The following is an 18,025-nucleotide window of genomic DNA, read 5'->3' as shown; positions in this document are numbered from 1 at the left end:
ATAAGAGGCTGTTTAATGTACTTTTTACTCTATATAATATACTTATACAACTGTACATGATTATATGATATTATTATTGCCTTTATTAGACTGTTAAGCTATTCTTGAAAATCTAAAAAATTTAATTATTGATTGCTAGTAACTCAGCTATTCTGCTTTTGTTCAAATATAGCTTTTTGATAAAAAAAGACTAACTCTGAGCAGACACACTTACACTTTGCTCCCAACACTTTTATATTTAATATTATGAAATTGGAAGTTTTCAATTATCTATTAGTGAGCCGGAAATCCTATAGATTGTACAGTTTAAATACAAGTTCCTTGTTATGTATTTAAGAAAATCTTATTTACATTTTATGCGCTTTGAAATTTTAATTAAACATGTATAAATTTAGCCTCATCGAATAAAGCACATATTTTCTCATATTTTACTTATTTATTCATTGATTATTTCTAAAGAACATTATAAAAGAAATTTTTTCAAATATTACGTAACTTACTTTCATACACAACGATATATAAATCGTCAATAATCTTTGTTCCAATGTTTAGCCTGAAAAAACAACAATGTGAATCAGTTTAGATTCATTTGTTGCAATAGTTCTTTCAAAGAATTTGTTTACAATTATACTTTTGAAAACTATCATTTGTCTGTAATTTTTCAATCGTTCAAGTTGTACTGATTTTGAAGTTTTGTTTTCAAAATTCAATTTTCGTGATATTTTCGAGAAGAAACTATTGCTCTGCAAGAGCCAAATTTGATTAACATAAGTTGCCAATTTTTGCTATTATCCCGGCATTGTGATTCATATTTGAGGCTAAAATAAGAAACGTAAAGTAACCATTATTTATATATCTATAGATATGTGCGGAGGGGCCTTAAAATTCATTGAATTTATTAATTAGAAATAAAATTGTAATGATTTGTGAACGATTACATGTGTAGATTTGATGGTCATTAAAATGATTGATATTGCTATACACGCGCAGTATAAAAAATATAGAGTGCTGAAATAAATTCTTTGCACGCTAAAAATCAGGCCAAACAGAGCGCGGCAGTCTTTGTTGAAACGAATATCACTGTGATTTTTGTCCATTTTGTGCGCCTCTCGTATCTCTATTAAAATTGACAACTATTAATCTAGATACGGCAAGATGTATTGATCGACTATGGTCATGTTCTGATGCCACATAAAATGCGGGATTCCTGGCACCGTATGAATAACAAGCTTGTTTCGCTTGTCGAGCGTCTTCAAGCCAATCAAGTCGTTCTTATACTCGACTCGATCGCGTAATTCGACAACTGTCTCGTTTTTATCGTAGTAACCAAAATGACTAGATTGCCAGGGGGTGATGACACCGTCGTCGGGTCCCCCAATGAGTACCATTTTGTCAAGTTTAGTTAAGCCCTCCTTGAAAGACGTGGTATTCGAGGTGACTTTTTCATTATTGATGAATGGCAAAAATCTGCTGTAATTGTAATACAACTCCTGCAAGGTATTGATAGAATTAGTAGAAATCGAGATGATTACGACAGCGAGATCGAGCATCTGTACTTACTTGATGATGAGGATCATTCCAATAATTTCCCACGCTGGTGTGCTGTCCGACTCTCGAATAAAACAGCTCGTAAGCCGTTTCGCAAACCAAGTTCGGGAATATCAAGTGCAAGAATTTCGCTGAGAAAGAATACGATAAAATATTATCCTACGAAACGGTCGATAAGTACAGCGAGGGAAAAATTCAGCAAAAGACGTACTTCCATACTGGCCGGCTTGAGGCGAGCTCAGCGAGATGAAATTCTTGACGTTGTGCTCGGGAAATCTCTGCAGTATGGCCCTAGCCAAAAGTCCACCTTGGCTGTAACCGATCAAATTAATGCCTTCCGGGTAGGTCGCACCTATCGCTATGATGTCGTTGCCGATCTCCTCCACTTGACGCCACATCGGCTCCAAACTGCTCCAGCCTTTGAATCTTACGGTGTTGTACGTGTCAGTTCCTGGGTGCATCTGTCGAGAGAGCGTTAATCCATTTTTTGTTTTCATTTTCACTTTTCATTCAAGCAGAACTTGCTATTTGCATTCGCTTAAACGTTTCTATTTAGATAACGCAATAGTCTAGCAGCTTACAATCTGAGCGTCGAGAGCTCGAGTTGCCGGGATCTGTTATCTGTATTTTTAAAAATACAGTATTGGCGCGATCGATCGGCAGATAGAGCGTTGACAACAAAGGCGGAGGGGAAAAGCACAGATGGAATTGACAAGCAAGCTGGGAACTCGAACAAAGGCGAAGCGAAGCAACTCACGTCTTGTATTCGATTGGAGATCATCTCCATGCTGTCGCTGCCCGTGAGGACGCCGTGAATGAGCGCGACCGGTCGATAGGCCTGTGCACCATGCTCCGGCAGTACGGCGAGCGTTAACAAGACAATCAAGCGAAAGCGCCGACGAATACTTTTCGATGTCATCGCGCCCGATCGCAGCACGCCGCTGTCGCTCTCGGGCAACTCCACAGCTGAGCTGCGGAGCCCGCACTATAAGCGCGCGTCAGACGCACAGCACTTGGCGAGCGTTCGATTGTGCAGCAACGAACAAAGCAACCTTCGGCACCGTTGTCGAGCGTCGTTCGAAAGGGAAACTGCCTTGTCGATCGCTGGCCACTTAACGGCGTCGAATTGTGCAGGGATCACTTATTGGGCAGTTGCGCGAGCAGCGACGAAGCGCGCCGGGGGTGGGAGGGAAAAAAACGACTGGAAAGCGATCCGAGTGGTGTGGGATTGGTTTGGTCAGGCGGCAGCGTCCGCTCGCAAAGCGAACGTGCTCGCGCGCCGTGGCGTCGGCTTTTCGAGAATCCTACAGTCGGAAGCGTCTCGCGGCTGGCTGAATTGCAAGTGGGGTGGAATGCGGGGCTGCATTCCTCCGCCAGCCCCAATATAATCCGGGAAAGCGCGCGAGGCGGGCTCGGCGTCGAGGAGCACGTGGCTCCGGGCGCACGGCTCCATACATCACCGCGGGGCTGACGACTGCCGAGCAGCATTGTTTCGGCCGCGCCGATTATCACGCCCTTTTGTCCGGGCGCCTAGGGGGGCAGGCGAGAAGCTCTTCCTAATCGTTCTCGCGCTTCGTTCGCCCGCGCGCGCTCGACAATGGACCGCGCGTTCGCGCTGCGGTATTTTCCGAATGGCAGTTTGCGCGCATTGTGCGGACCTGAATGCGCGTTCGCGTCATCGATGACCGTCAACCTCGATCGCCAATGGGTTTTATGGCCACAGAAGCGAGCCTCGTCCTCGAGAATCAGCGAGGCCCTCTCTGGCCTCGCGCGCGATGGCCTTTTTTTTTGCGTTTAATCAGGAATATTCGCGGTCGGCTGGCCGCTCGTTCTCTCGAACGCCAGTATATTCTACGTATCCGAGCGCGATTCCACGCCGGAAACACTCTCATCTCCGTAATGGCCCTCGAAAACTCCTTCCCTCGCTCGGTCTCTTTTTTAATTACTCGCTCGGCTGGCGCTTAATCAATTTGCGTTATTGCAACAGGAGCAAAATGGATATTTTGCAAATCGGGAGAGGCGGCAGCGCGCAAGCAGCGGCGCCGGCGGCGGCAGCAGGAAACAGCGAGGCCGAGAGATTAGCGTTAATTGCAGAGTCTTGGGGATTCGCGCGCGCTTTCGCTCTCACTCTCATTCTCTCTCGCGGTATTTGTCACTCGCGGCAAGAGCAGCCGTGAATATTAATAACCCACCCTCCGGGACGATGAATAGCTGGCAACTCGACGCTTCTCATTATCCCGACTGCTTGATTTTATCATTTTGACGCGAGTGAGAAATTAATCGAGCTCCTCGATTTACGCTCGTTACGCCATTCCGACGCGGCGCCTTTCGCCTGACTCATGCGAGTCTTTCTATTTTTTGCTCCTGTCTCTGATACGCGCGGCGGCGACGCGAGGCGAAATTGATAGGATTCGAATGGGGAAATACGCAGATATGGACGGGCGATAAAAGTGGCAGCCAATATGCCGGAGAGCCGGCATAATTCGAGAGAGCGTATGTATAAAAGCGAGGAGGTAATCCTGCGGCGGCGGCGGCGGTGGCTGCACGGGGATAGTAAAAATTCGGACACGGACGACAAGTTGGATCGCATGCCAATGGAAACCGGATCGCGATAGCGAGCGGCTCTTTCGGATATTCAAAGTCGCCGATAGTTTATTCATGGCCGCGGAGCGGCTCATATGGACGAGATATTGGAGCACGTCGAGCAATATCGCGGCAAAGTGTCCCCTAGGGGGAGCAGCGAGAGAGTGAGAGAGAGGCCAAGTGGGATCGGACCCTCCTCTCGCGCGCCCACTTTTTAGGTGTCCTTCGCGAGCCAAGAGACGACGAGTATAAGAGCAGACTCCGCCTCGGTCGCGTCGTCGAAGGTGACAGCTTCCTCCAGCTCTCGCCAATAAAATTCAAATACACTCCACTCTGCATGTTAAATTATCACACCCTCCCCATTACCCACTCCCCGCTGCCGGCTCGGCCATTTTTCCCAACAACTTGCAGTTCCGCGCGGAGAGCGCCGCAGCCGGAAAGGACTGCTCCGCGCCGAGGGATTTTCCGTTCGAGACTTCTTCGAATTGGATTTGCCGCCGCTTCTCCATCCCGCCCCCGCCACCCCCTTGCTTACTCGCGGCAACTGTCGAGCGGGCTCGCGCTCTTGAATGTGAATTGCCCGTACCCGCCGCAAGCTCTTATCCATCTCGATTACCCACGTGTCATTTCGCCGCGGAAAAACAATGCTCCCTCCCCCCTGCCTTCGTCGCTTCGTCGCAATAACGATCGGCGCTGCAGAATCTACACGCCGGCCACTGGGAACGCCCCAGATTTCGACATTACTCAACGAGGATCAAGCTGCCAACAGTGGCTATTGTTCGGGGGCCTCTTTCGCTCCGACAACTTTCTCATTTCTCTCTCTCTCTCTCTCTCTCTCTCTCTCTCTCTCTCTCGCTCCTTTCGCCTCCACCAATGTTATCAGTCGTCACAATTATCCACGCGGATTTCCCTCCTCCGAGTTTCACTTTTTCACGCCAGCGTACGCGCCAGTGCGGACGCGATTGTTAGGCAAAACATTTCCGGTGATCGAGCGGCTAATCGGCCGATCCCGCGCTGCAAATCCCCGGCTGCGCACTCTCTCTCTCTCTGTCTCTGTCTCTGCGGCGAAAGGCAAACACGTGCGTGGGGGGTCGCTAGAAAAATCAGTTTTCGAGCACGGAGCCCCCGCTCGACTCGAGTGCAGCCTTTATCGCGCGCGTCGGCCGGAGCCGCCACGCCGATTTTCCGATATGACGCGGCGATAAACGCCGTGCGCGCGACTAATTGATTTTCGCCGGGGCGCGCTCGGGCGACACCATGAATGCAGTGGCAGCAGCCGATTTGGCACTTGTTTCGCCGCTTACGTCTCCATCATTGCCGGGCCATTGTCGCGCGGGCCCCTTTTTATTTACGACTAATAAATTACCCCCCTCCCGGACCCTGCCACTGCCGACACCGCGGCAACGGAGCTGCGACGGACGCGAGGGACGGACGATTTTTCACTCGGAGCCGGCCGAGTTGCAGCTGACGAAAAGGGGTGAAGGCCGTCGGTCGCCTCCGAGTGGGCATTAATGCGCGCCGCGAGCTGAAATCAAACAGTCAACAGACTGCAATCCGCGCGAGTGCAGCGGCCAGGCCGCGTCACGCAAAGGTCAAAGCGACGCGCGGTCGATGGAAAAACGGCGACCGCGGCGGCGGCGGCGGCGGCGGCGAATTACCCTGAATTGGCAAAGTGCCGGCAGCGGTGCAGGCACAGCGCTGCCGAGCGGACGCACGAAATTAGTCTCCGTCGACCGCCACGCGCGCACGTGCGCCGCAACTGGCCGAGCCGCCCATTTGGTATTATCGTTGCCCCGCGATTTTCCGGATGCGTCAGTCCGACGGCCGGGCGAGCGCTTGGCCGGCATTGATTAGGCGTCGCTCAGCACCAATTTGCCGATCCACCGAGATTAGCGTGGGCCGACTTGAAAGCGATGCTAATTCGGCTCCGCCCCCGCTCCTATTGGAGATTTCTTTTTGCTCGACGTCGGCGCTTTAGCATATGTATAAGAGTTTAACCGGTTGGCCGCGCCGCCTAGGGTCGTCCGGCGGCGCAGCCTTGCTCCTTTTTTGCGCGCGCGCCCGCGCTCCCCGGCACTCGGTGCAGATCAAAGATTTCTTGTTCTCCCGGCCGCCGCCCGAGAACATCGCCCATGCAAATTGCCCGTGCTTGCGCTAATCTCAATCGAGACGCGGCGCGCGGCAGCCGGCTGCGAGTCGTGGCGGCGCCCCGGGAGTACGCGCCGGGTCACGTACGCGCCTCGCGCGCGCCAGCCGGATCGGCGAAAAGGCCGGCGCGCGCGCTCGACATATGGCCGCCGAAATTGCCGGCGGCCCCGGCCAGTAACAATATTTACAGAAGCCCGCCGAGCCCCCGATGTTTTGTCAAGACTCGGCCGCGCTCGCGCGAGCGCGGTGTCACTTTACCCCCCGCGATCTTTCTCTCGTAATCCGCCGTAATGCTCTTTGGAGTTGCGGCCGAGTCCCGCGGCAAGCCGGCCGAGAGAGCCCGCGCGCGCAGCGCCATTTGCATCCTCGGCGCGGCCGCCGACGCTCGCCCCGCGAGGACGGCGCGGAACCGCGCGCCGGCGATCGCGGCGCGGGCAATCACGCCGCGTCGGCTGCCCCGGCCCCGGCAAAGCCCACCTCGGATTAGCGAGATCGTAATCAGGCAATCGGCGAGCGAACGCGCTTGGGGCTGGTCGCGCATAGGTGTCAAATGTCAATCCCCCACGGGGACCCGCACAAAGCCCGCTCGCTCCGTCTTCCCCCCGTTTTCTTCCTTTCAATTGCCGAAGGGGCTCCGCTGCCGCTGCTGCTGCTACTGCTGCTGCTGGGCTGCGGCTCGCCTGCAGAGCCGATGCGCGCGTATCGATTCTCGGCTGCTAAATGCGCGTGTGGCTTGCAGGCCTGTACGCGTCGCCGTCGCCGTCGCCGTCGCCGTGGTCGTCGTCCGACGGCCGAGCCGTTCGCGCTCGCGGATGCTGCTCGTTTTTGAAAAAAGACGAGCCCGAGCAATTAGCCTCTGATTTATTTTCGGACGTTGACTCAGCCGCGGCGCGAAGCACGGTCAGAAAGGGGACGACGAGACGACAACAACGGGCGAGCGCATGAATGAGCAAGGAAGCCGAGGCGAGACGGCGCTAGTAGGCGCGATCGCGAAGGCGGCCGCGCGTCAAGATTTGCGAACGAGGCGATGCGCGTGTGAGTGCGCTGAATGAACGCGCGAGGGAGAGAAGGCGCGCGAGAGACGCGAGGTCGTGGGAATGTGGACTCTCGCTCGGCTCTGTCTCAAGCCTCCTCGCTCCAGCGCTCGGGCTTGTAATTGCCGTAATTGTCGCGAGTGATTCACACATCATCGCGGCTCGCTCGTTCTCAGCCGGCAGCCCGCGAGATCGCAGCGCAGCCCAGCCTCGCTTTTCACTTTTTGCGCGTCCGCGCTGCCCTCCCCCTTCCGCTGGCCTTCCCCGGATTTCAATTGCGCCAACCAGTACTCGCTGCCGTTAACCGTCCGCCAGCTCTCCTACGTAACCCGCGCGCTCGCCGGAAGCCAGCCATTGGCGCCTCGTCCAACTTTTCCGCGTCGCGGCAGTCGATTAAAAGCCGAGCCGACGCCGGCGAGCGAGGCTCGTGATTTGCAAGACGACGCGAGGATCGCGGAGGCGTCTCGCCGCCTCGCCTGATTTACAGCGCATCATTTGATCTCCGCGAGATTCACTCGAGGCGCGCGCTGCTCAAAGCGCTCGCGTTGATCGTCGGACTGTCGCGGGCGATCTACTTTCGAGGCAACGATTCAATTTCTCGCGAGCGCGTCGCTGTGGGCAGCTGGCAGCGCCGTGAGCTACGGGCTCCGCGCTAACGGCAGTGCAGCCGTGGACGACGCGAGCGCTGCGCCGTTGCGCGGGATTTCGGAAACAATTGCCGGCAATTCGCGCCACTTGGCGCGCCAGCGCAGCGGCTCGGCGGCCGATTGACGTGAGAATTCGCCTGCGCGTGAGGTCATCGCTCATTAAATCGTGTACACGCCGGGGCTTGATCGCTGATCTAATTTCGCGCGGCGCGCGAGTGTCTTTGTATCTGGAATCGGTGGGGCAGCGAGTGGGTGGGTGAGCGGCGGCTTTCTCGCCCACGCGGTCGCGAGCGATCGCCGGCTGATTCGAGCAGTCGCGATTACAACGCGAAAGCCGATCGGGAAAGACGAGATGGGAGGCAGTAGTGGTAGATGAGCTGCGGCAAGGACCGCTTGATAAGCTATCGTGCATCCTCTGCATTTAGCATACATTTGAATAATGGCAGCTCGGTAATCCCTTAAACGTGGATGAGCCCTCATTCCGTAACTAGGTATCCTTTCATCTGGCAGTTCAGCTCGCTCACCCTCCGGCCAAAGCTCTCTCGCTCTCTGCCCCGTTTAAAGATATTTCGTTAAAATAACCGTAGTCCTGCAGCCTGCGCTCCGGCTGCTGCCCGACCTCCGCAAAAAGGGGCTGGAATTTGCAATGCAGAGCTTAAATGGCTTCTCCCTCTCTCGCTCTCTCGCTCTCTCGCTCTCTCATCCTTCCTTCGCCATTTTCCTCTTTTCGCTTCTACGATTCCCTTTTGCTCTATTCTTGCCGTATCTATGCTCAGCTGCTACTGCAACGCAATATCGACCTGCAACGTCCAATGGTCGAACGTACGCTCTCGCATTAATACGCTGTTTTTAGTTCAGCTCACTCTGATTCGCCAGACATGCTTTGAAAAGTGCGCGCGGAGACTCAATTGGTTTTTCACTTGACTGCGAGCTGCCACGACCCTCTTCAGTGCCCCCCTTTTCCGAATACACCGCGTTGTACTCGTAGGTATACAGACTACCGCAAGCGCTCGCAGCCAGCCAGCGAGAGAGTAAAGTTGAATATAACGCTCCTCAAAACGCTCGAGAAAAGCTCGGGAGGAGGGCTCGAGAGGCAAGGGGGCAGAAGGTGGGCCGGGGGAGGCAAATTGACGATGGCTTTGGGCGAAGAGGAAGAGGAAGCCGGGAGTGCGCTGGCTGGAACACGGCCGGGCGAGATTAAACATTCATTCGAATGGCGGCCCCCCTGACTTGGCCCTGTCTCCTTCTGGCCATAAACTTCGCGGGCGTCCTGCAAAAATGGAGCTAAAAGCAGTCCGGCAGTGGTCTCTCGGAAAGAGACCGAATAATCGGGGCGCCGGATGGGGAGGGGAGGAGGGAACAACAAGGCCAAAGCGATTAGCGGGCCGAGGACCTCGGCTGATTCGGCGCGGCGCACTCACAGTTGCGCGCGCGAATCGCGGCCGGGGAGAATTAGCCCGGCGGTTTTCAATCCCATTTTCATCGCGAGCTCCCCCGGCGCGGCGCCGCGGCGCGCCTACGTCTAGCCTCCTTTCGCGAGAGCGCCGCCGGTATGGGTATATCATTGAAATTTCATCTGCGGCGCCGCGCTCGCGGCTCGCGTGCGACGGGGAGATAAATCAAAGCTCGCCATTTCCAATTCTTCGCGGAGTCTCGCGTGTGGCGCAATTCATCGCCTCCCAGCCCGAGCTCCAACTCCGCCTCGAGCTAGACGCATTTCCAGCCCGCGAGATCGCGACGTCCCTGCTCGATTGGCTTCGACCCGCCGCCTTTCGCTTATTTTCATCCGCCTAATTAGTTTCCGTTTCGGAGCTTTATCAAGATATCCCGCAATAACGCGGCAATTCGAGTAATAAGCTCTCGCTTCGCCGTTGTCATCGTGACATTTTTTTCTTTTCTAATTTATTTCAAAACTATACGACAGCGCGCTTTCCATACACGCGCATGATTGACGTATAATTTAATTAGCTGTCCTCGCGCAACCGACCAAGCAATACACGCCACGCTAAATTACAGTTTTTATCCGAATGATAAAGTATACAGAGAGCTTTCTGTAAGTTTAATCGAATTGGCTTCGCGTTTCCGAATAATTCCATGATCACCGCCACGTAACAGTCATCGAGAGCCGGAAGGAGTGGGGGGTCCAGTAATCATCGGCTCAAAGCTAGAAATTACATCGAAATTCCGCTGCCGCCGCTGTGGTGCGTCGCGACGGTGCGACGGAGAGGGATTGGGGGGGAAGAAAAAAAAGTCCGTATCAAACATCAAGTAATAATCAGCGTCTATGTGCGCTGCGCCTGGAAAAGAGAGCAAAATCATCCGAGAACGTATTGCACTCGGGGGAGGCAAAACGGATCACTCGAAGGCTGTGCAAGCAGCTGGGGAGAGAGACTGTAAAAAAGAGAATTGAATCGAATTGGTGCGCGCAAGTATGTATAGGTTGGCGTGTCGGCAGGCAGTTCGTCCAAAGATATATGTAGCTCGTGTGTGCCGAGAGAGCGAGCGAGCGAGACGAAGGCCGGCGTCGCGAGTGACAAGCTGCGTGAAAAGTCACGCTCGTCTCCTGGGGATTTCGCGCAAGAGAGCGAGAGAGCGGGCGCGTCGCTCCCCCGAGGCGGAAACACGCCCACAATTGCTCGAAAATCTGACCGGCTCGAGCGGCCTATGACTCTAATTAGCTGAGGCCCTAATTGATCGTACTGCCCGCGCGTGATTTACATGTATAGATAAGCTTGCGCGCTCGCTCGCGCGAACGAACGAGAGCCCGGCGGTTCTCGATGGACGGCCGCGTGGGTTTGCCGAGCGGAACGGAGCCACCGGCGCGACCGACGGCCCGGCGGCTCTCGACCGTTTCTCGATTTCAGTCCCGAGACGAAGTGGCGGAGCTATCGCGCGGGGGAGACAGCGGAGGGCAGTCGGTGATCAACAGCATGGCCCCGATAATTGGATCATCCCGATGCGCCGGTAACAAGTGCGCATCGCCGGAGATCGTTCTCCATCCGCGCGCCCGCCAGCAGACAAACATCGCCCACGAGCAATATCAATCCTTTCGCGGGCGCGCACACGGACACGCATACGCGTCCATAGATACACTCCCAGTCCCTGGTGTCTCGTTGGCGCGGCCTCGCTTAATAACCGGCGTGGTTTCGCCGCATTAGGAAAACAGCGCGTTTACGTGTTGCCGTTTAGCCGCGCGCGCCAACTGACCAGCCGTTTCGTAGCCCCTACGGCTGCCTAATTGACGCACACTCGCGCGCGCTCACGTCCGCGGCCCCGCTACTGACCGCCGCCGCCGCCGCCTCCGCTTTATCGACAGATGCCGTCTCTTTGTCCGCCTGCGCAAATCCTGCGCCGAAGATCCAATCACCGAGCAGCGTCTACTCCGCGTTGTGACGCAAAGCGCCGAGGAGAGCGACGAAGCGAAGAAGAACAAAAGCAAAAACGGACGAAAAGAAAAAACGAAAAGAAGGAGGGCGTGCGAGATGGTGTAGCGTTTCTCACTGCAGCGCGGGGATTCATTTACGAAACATCTGGACGGGATGCGCGCATGCAGTTCCGTTTGTTCTGGCAATTCCGCGTCCAAATTAGCACAACTCCGCCGACGTTTTTACTTGCTCGTTGAGCGCTTCGCATGTGTATCCCTTGTCGCTCGGTCGCTCGGTCGCTCGCTCGTACCGCGCAATCCCGTCGGCGAAAGCATGCGAACTCCGCCGGCTTACGTAAGATTTCGCGCGACGATTTTATTTTCGGCCGCGAGGCAGCGTCGCGCGCTGATTAACGGCCTCGCGCCTCCGCGTAAGGCCGAGTCGAGAGGCGATCGGCCGCCGATCCGCGGCGACAAGCGGCGGCGAATTATGCAAATACCGCGGCAAATGATAGTCGCGAGGGTAAGGCGCAGCCTGACATTAAGAGTCGAGCTGCGGAGTCGCGGCTTGTAATCAGAGCGTCGCCCTTCTTGCTCACTCGGAGGCTAGTGCTTTTTAATTGCCTATCCGAAGAAGACGAGGAAGAGCGAGCGAGCCTCGGGGAGACATTGCCGTCACGGCACTTTTTCCTCAAGTGCCGAATTACCAGGCTTATTATTATCCCCGGCCCTCCTTCAGTCTGCCTTTTTTTTCCCTCTTGCGACTCGCTTCGCGGCCGCCTTCCGTCGTTGTTTCGCAACTGATCGGCTCGCGCTGAGCCCCATTGACCGACCAGACGCGGCACTCGTAAATCACGAGCTCGCTTTTCGATCGAAGCTCACAATTCAGGCCGAAAGCAAATAGCCTTTATTATATTGAAACGTTGTACTGGCTCGCGTATGGACTGCAGCTGATTTGGAATTGCGTGCCTCTTAATTGAGCCGAATCAAATAAAGGGCCCGAATGTCCTACGCGAGCGCGAGCCACTCTTGGGAAAAAGCCGAGCGTACCGAGTTCTAAAGCGCCTTGCCTTGTCTTTCTCCGCGCGCCGCACGCAGCAACGCCGCGCCGAGTGCTCTTTCGGCACGGCTTTCATTGGGGACGCGTCCGCGGAGGCAGCAGCGCTACCAAATTCGTTTATCGATGCCGTGTTGGAATCTCACGCTACTCGAGCTATTTTGATTGTTCATACCACGAGTTTTCAATCAAGACCCGCGAGACAATCCCGCACAGTCACAAATCAAATTTATCAGATGGCCAGAGAACGTCAGAGTGCTCCGTGATTCTCGGCAATAAAAAGAAATGAAGCGGCGAGAGGGAGAGAGAGACGGCGAAGCGGCGGTGGTCGGAAAATTTTCATTAACGAAAATGCAAGCAGTAGAAAAAAAGAGCATGCAAATAGCGGCAACTCGACCTCGTACCGCTCTCTCTCTCTCTCTCTCTCTCTCTCTCTCTTTTCCCGTATGCATAAGCCTGCTTGATTAGATAAATTAATTAGGCTGGCGTGCGGGCGTATGAGCAGGTAATGTTTCGCCAGGAATCCCCTCGGATTCCTTTCCGCGCGAGCGAGCGCAACCGCGCCCCTGTTTGCCACTCACTACCCCTGATTAGCTGGACTTCCTGTCCACGCGCGCTCCTCGCTTTACCTCGCTTAGCTCATATGCATGCTTACATACAAAAACACACGCGCGCGCGCGCGCGCGCGCATCCACGCCGCTCGAACTTCCAGGGGTTAATGATTCGGCTTGATTGCTCGGTAAATGTGGGCGAGTCGACTCGCGCGGCCGCGCCAGCGTCGCCGCTCTTTTTTTTTCCTTCCCAGTCTACGCGCAATTCAAAGCCGGCCAGGATTTTTATTTATATTCCTGTCGTTTTTGCCGTGGATGCGTCGCAATCTAATCCAATAGGTCGCTCGCGTCGCGCATCAGCACAGTATTGCGCCGAGCGCGCGCGGAGAGTCGCATGAGTCACTCGAGCGCGTCGTGATTGAGGGCCGGGCGGCAGTAGACTATTAATATGCGCTCCGAGGAAGTTTGTCTTCGAACGACCGCTCGGCCGTTCGTTGATTGGTCGTCGATCGCGCGGCCAGCGGCTGCCAGCTCGCTCGGTCCGCGCTCTCCGCTCCTAGGAGCGCCTCTCCACTCGGCCAATTTGATTTTCCTTCTGAAAAATCAAGCAATGCCTCGGGCGCGCTGCAGACTACGCGGACGTAATATATAAAAGCGAATCAGGACCGGGGGCTGTACGTTGCCGGCGTAAGCGAAAGGCCAAAGCTTTTAGCGGCTCAGGTGCGTCGAGCTGGGCCAACGAGACATTACTGCCGCGCACAGCCGAGGGCCGAGATTGTTCCCGGGGCAGCGGGCGAAGGCGACGCTGGCCCTCTCGCGTTGCGAACGAGTCTTATCGGTCGCGGTGGGCATAGCCTAGTCGCTGGATTTGCCGATGGGTTTTTCTCCGAGGCCGCCAGTGATCCACCGCCGCCGCCGCCGCGCTGACACGATAATCGATCGCCGAGAAGCCGAGGAATGATAAAAAGGCCGCGCGCGTCGTGGAAGGAGAAAGCTCGACCGAGCGACCAAACGTAGCGCCCGCGGGGCCGTAGACGAGCGAGCGGATCAAACGCGAGCGCAGTTTTGCCGAGCAGTCGAGTAGCAGCAGCGGCGGCGACGGCGGCGGCGGCGGCGGCTCATTTGAATTGATAATTCGGCTGTGCCAGCGTATCAAAGGCCCGACGGGTGCGCGCGCGCAACTGCGCGTCGTGCGTCGATTCGCTCGGCAACGACGCGAGATTCAAATGAGAAATTGGCCGGAAAAGAGCGCGACGAGAGCGATAGTCGGCGGCCAGCGGCGCGCCGCGCGGGAGTCGCGCGGGATTCGCGCGTCGCCGCTGAAATTGTTTCGAGTGGGCGCCCATGCGGGCCGAGCGCCAGCCGGCAAGCGGCACCCCGTGCGCGCGCGAACGATCTCGCCGCGTAATTCGGAGGAGCGCCTACGCCACCGCCAGGGCCGCGGCTTGGCGCCAAGTCAATCAGAAGGCACGACCGGATATGCCTCCATCGCGTAGCCTCGGTCGTTCGCCACGTCGGGAGCCGTGACGTGACCCCCGCTCCCCCTCCCCCGCATTTACCCAGTGCTGGCCAGCCGGCACCCGAACACGTGCCCGAAACACGCTCCAAATTGCTAAATGCCAGTTAGCTCTCCGCTCGTCTCTCGCTCCCGCTGCCCTCCTTCCTCGGCGTCGAGGCCAGTTCGCCTCGATTCCACCCACGTCGATTCGCTTCCTATCGTCCAATTGCGCGCGAATGATCGACGACGAGCGAGCCACTTGCGCGCAGTCGCGCTCGCTCCGAGGCTGCTCCGGCCGCGGAGCGGAGGACGCAGAGGCGGCTGAGCGGCGCGGAGGCGAGCGCGTATCCGAGGAACGAGCGGGGAGAGCCAGGGAAAGCAACGTAACGCGCGCGAGGCGTGAAAGTGCGGCGACAAGGCAAACAGACCGGGCCGGTGCGCTGGCGCTTATTACGAGGGCATATATACACAGCGACCGCGCAGTCGATCCGCAGTCGAGATCCGGATGGCTGGGGCTAATGAATATCGGCCCTAAATGTCAGGCCGCAGGGCCAAGTGTGGCGGCGCATATGCCCAGGCGCAATATTACGGGGGATTACACGCGCGCGCGCCCAACTCCTGCCCCTTCCGCATTGCGCCGACTTGCCTGCCCGCCTCCCCCCGAGCCATATGTAGACTATACTTTGTATACCCGCGTCTACACTGCACGTATTCTCGAGTCCACGTGCGAGCACGGACTCGGACACGCTCGTTTGTCTCGCGCGTTAATGCTTCGCCGATGAAGCCTCCGCAAATACGCGCCCCGCACCCCTTTTCCTATGCGTCTCTCGCGGTCTCTCCTTTTGATTGCCGCGAGCTCGCTGCACCTCGTCCTCGTCGCGAGCCGTGCATTCGTCGATCGACCGACCCCAGGCGCTGCCCCGAAACCCAGATCGGTCGGCTTGCACTGGCTGGACTCGCGAGCGCCTGCCTGACGTCCCGTTCAGTCGGCTTCGTCTGTGGAATCGATGCGCTTGCCGCATGCCGGCGTAGGATCCGCGCGCCGCCTACGGGATTAAGGCCGATCGACTCGATCGTCGGCCTCGGCCGCGATTTGCCGCAGCCGTCAGATAGGATTTCGGCGAAGCGCATTGCACGCGCAGCCAAGTTCATTGGCACTGGGCGCGCAATGTCGTTGTCACCGGAAAAAACAATCTCCCCGTAATCAGCTCGTGGATCTCGCTTTATTACGCGAGTCGTCTCGATGACGAATTCGCTCGAAGGAATACAACGATGCAGGCGAAATCGCTCTAAAACGCACGATCACCGCGCCATCCGAAAAGTGGACGCTATAATCGGCAATTAGCGCCAGTTACGGACGTTTCCGAAAATAGGCGGCACGCCCGCGAGCAGCCCGCGCGGATCCGCTCGTAACGAGATCGGAGATAAGCGTAAAAAAAGACAGAAAAGTCAAACGATCCTCGCCCGCATGTCGGCATCTGTGCTCGATCAGCAATTACGACGGCCGACGCGTAAGCCAATATACGTGTGTAAACAGCTTGATATCCGCGGCACCCGCAGATGCCGCGCATCGAGCGCGTGCCGCGAAGTCGCGCGGCCAATTGCCCAAAAGACAATCACTAGCCGCAACTCGCTCCTTGATTCGGCCGGGCTGACTCACGACGCGATGCGGCGGCGGCGGCGGCGGCGGCGGCGGGCTTGAAACGACTCGAGCACTGATGGAGAAAAGAGAGCCGCGTATTAGAAATGAGGAAACGGCCGTGCCTCGTGTCGCGTGGGCCGGACGCCTGTGTGTTTTGTGCTCCCGAGCTTTCATCTCGTTCCACCTGATCAGCGGCACGAGGCTGTTGGCCGCCGTCATCGTCATCGCGGCGATGTTGCTCATTGATGCTGATGGCTCGGGCGGCGCCGAACCACTTGTTTCTTCCCCCGTCCATCGGGTCTTTTCTTAGATCAATCGGCAATCTCCTTTTTGCCGCTCGCGGCCGTCGAAGCACCGAGCGGGAGCGCGAGCGGTGCTCTCGCTGCACGGCATCGATCCGCCTCTAAAAATACGCGACCACGCGCGCCAAATTCGTATACGTGATTTTTTTTTCTTCGCTCGAGGTTATCGCACGATCCGCTCGCGCGAGTGCGATGACTCGCGCGCCCATAATCCAGCGCTTGCGAACGCATTAGCGATAACGGCTGCAGTCGCGATTACAATGCAAGGAAGAGCGGGCCATCAAAACAAGCGCGTCAGTGGATCAAGGCCCGCGAAATGCGTCATTAATGCCTCGGATGATTGATACGGCCGACGCGATACGCGCGCTCCTTGGATTTCCTCCCGCCGCCCGCGGATCTGGCATTCGGTTCGTGGCGCAATAATTGGATTGCGCGCCAATTTTCGCGAGCTTGCGGCCGAGCCCAATTCCTCGACTCGTTCGCTGATCGCTTCGCCGGCCGGCCGAGCGCGGCTTCTCTCGGGCTTCTCTCGGGCTTCTCTCGGGCGGAGAGCGGAGCGCGCGGCTCGACGACGTTTATTGATGGTGTGATACCCGACGCGATCGGGAATCAGATAACGCGGGATAAGAATTTTTCTCGGCGATAATCTGGAAACATGAAGAGAAGCCGTCGTTGGGAAATATTGACTGTGCCTCGGAGCCGCGCGCGTGTATCCGTCTCGTACGTCCTTTTGTGTGTCCGCGGATTAAGCGATATCCGCGCGGCTCTGTAAATCACGTCCCGTTCAAACCCCGGTAAACAAAGATGGAAATGATCCGATCGGATCTCTAGGTCTATTTGCTCGTTGCGTGCCATCGGAACTGCATTATATTGGGTATATTTGAGAAGCATTTCGGACGCAAACGCGTACCGACATTGTCCGTGCGTATACGTGGTTACGAGTCAATTTCGTTGGGCGTAGCTGCTGCGGTCGCGCATAGATCGTGGGGCGCGCTATACATTTTCCAGCGAGGCAAGGAGGCCTTGAGCCCCGAGTGCTCGAAAAACTCGGATGGGGAATAGTACCGCGGAAGAATGAGCGAATATGATTGATGTCGCTTTTCGCGCGCCCCGAGCCGCGGCAAATGAAATTCGGCTCTCGACGGCAATAAAGAAAGAAGAAAAAAGGAAGAAAGGAAGAAGAATATTAACCCATGCCACGCGAAGATTGACAGCTGTTGATTGCCAGCCAAACTTCATCCCGCTAATGTACATTATTCGACGCAATTACCTTATCGCTCGAACTTCGCTTCGCAGAGACGTATTTCTTTCGTCGTGGACCTGAGCGTCACGACGCGAGCGCCCGAGCGGCAGCGTCTCGCGCGTGGAAAATCGCCTGGGTCAAAATATCGTAATTGATCAAGGCCTCGTACGCAAAGCGGTCGCGAGCAAGGACAAAGAGAAATGCAATCGGCCGAGGCTCGCGGCGAGCGCGCACTTATCAAAGGATTTGCGGCGCGAACGATGAATCGACACGTTTGAATGCAGCCCAGCAATAATAAACGCGGCGCAGGCGGCATTTTCGCGTCGAGATTATGATTGAACGATAAGTATGCGCTCTCTTGATACTATGACGCCGATTCATCATTGTTAACGTCCAGCGCTTGGTCGT

The 18,025-nt window shown here is 56.0% G+C and overlaps 1 protein-coding gene across 1 annotated transcript; it reads right to left on the bottom strand.

Moving 5' to 3' along the window:
- Positions 1-1,124: 1,124 nt before the first annotated feature.
- On the bottom strand, positions 1,125-2,557 carry LOC131665863 (lysosomal thioesterase PPT2 homolog). The gene is made up of 4 exons (XM_058938054.1): positions 2,306-2,557; positions 1,760-2,009; positions 1,561-1,679; positions 1,125-1,490 (listed from the first exon to the last, which is right to left on the bottom strand). Exons 1-4 carry the CDS (start codon positions 2,465-2,467, stop codon positions 1,137-1,139), a joined length of 885 nt encoding a protein of 294 aa, XP_058794037.1. The 5' UTR covers positions 2,468-2,557; the 3' UTR covers positions 1,125-1,136.
- Between the last annotated feature and the right edge of the window lie 15,468 nt (positions 2,558-18,025).

Source organism: Phymastichus coffea, unplaced genomic scaffold, assembly GCF_024137745.1.
Source record: "Phymastichus coffea isolate CEN01 unplaced genomic scaffold, Cenicafe_Pcof_1.1 PCOF00055, whole genome shotgun sequence".
Classification (NCBI taxonomy): Eukaryota; Metazoa; Arthropoda; class Insecta; order Hymenoptera; family Eulophidae; genus Phymastichus; species Phymastichus coffea.
This window is presented reverse-complemented; position numbering and strand designations above follow the sequence as displayed.

What these genes read in the sequence shown, in the direction of transcription:
- LOC131665863 (XM_058938054.1), bottom strand. Translation starts at nt 2,467, where the DNA reads ATGACATCGAAAAGTATTCGTCGGCGCTTTCGCTTGATTGTCTTGTTA. An exon ending in TCAAGCCGGCCAGTATGGAA is followed by an intron (nt 1,680 to 1,759) that starts GTACGTCTTTTG and finishes ATTCTTTCTCAG; the next exon opens with CGAAATTCTTGCACTTGATA. An exon ending in GGAATGATCCTCATCATCAA is followed by an intron (nt 1,491 to 1,560) that starts GTAAGTACAGAT and finishes AATACCTTGCAG; the next exon opens with GAGTTGTATTACAATTACAG.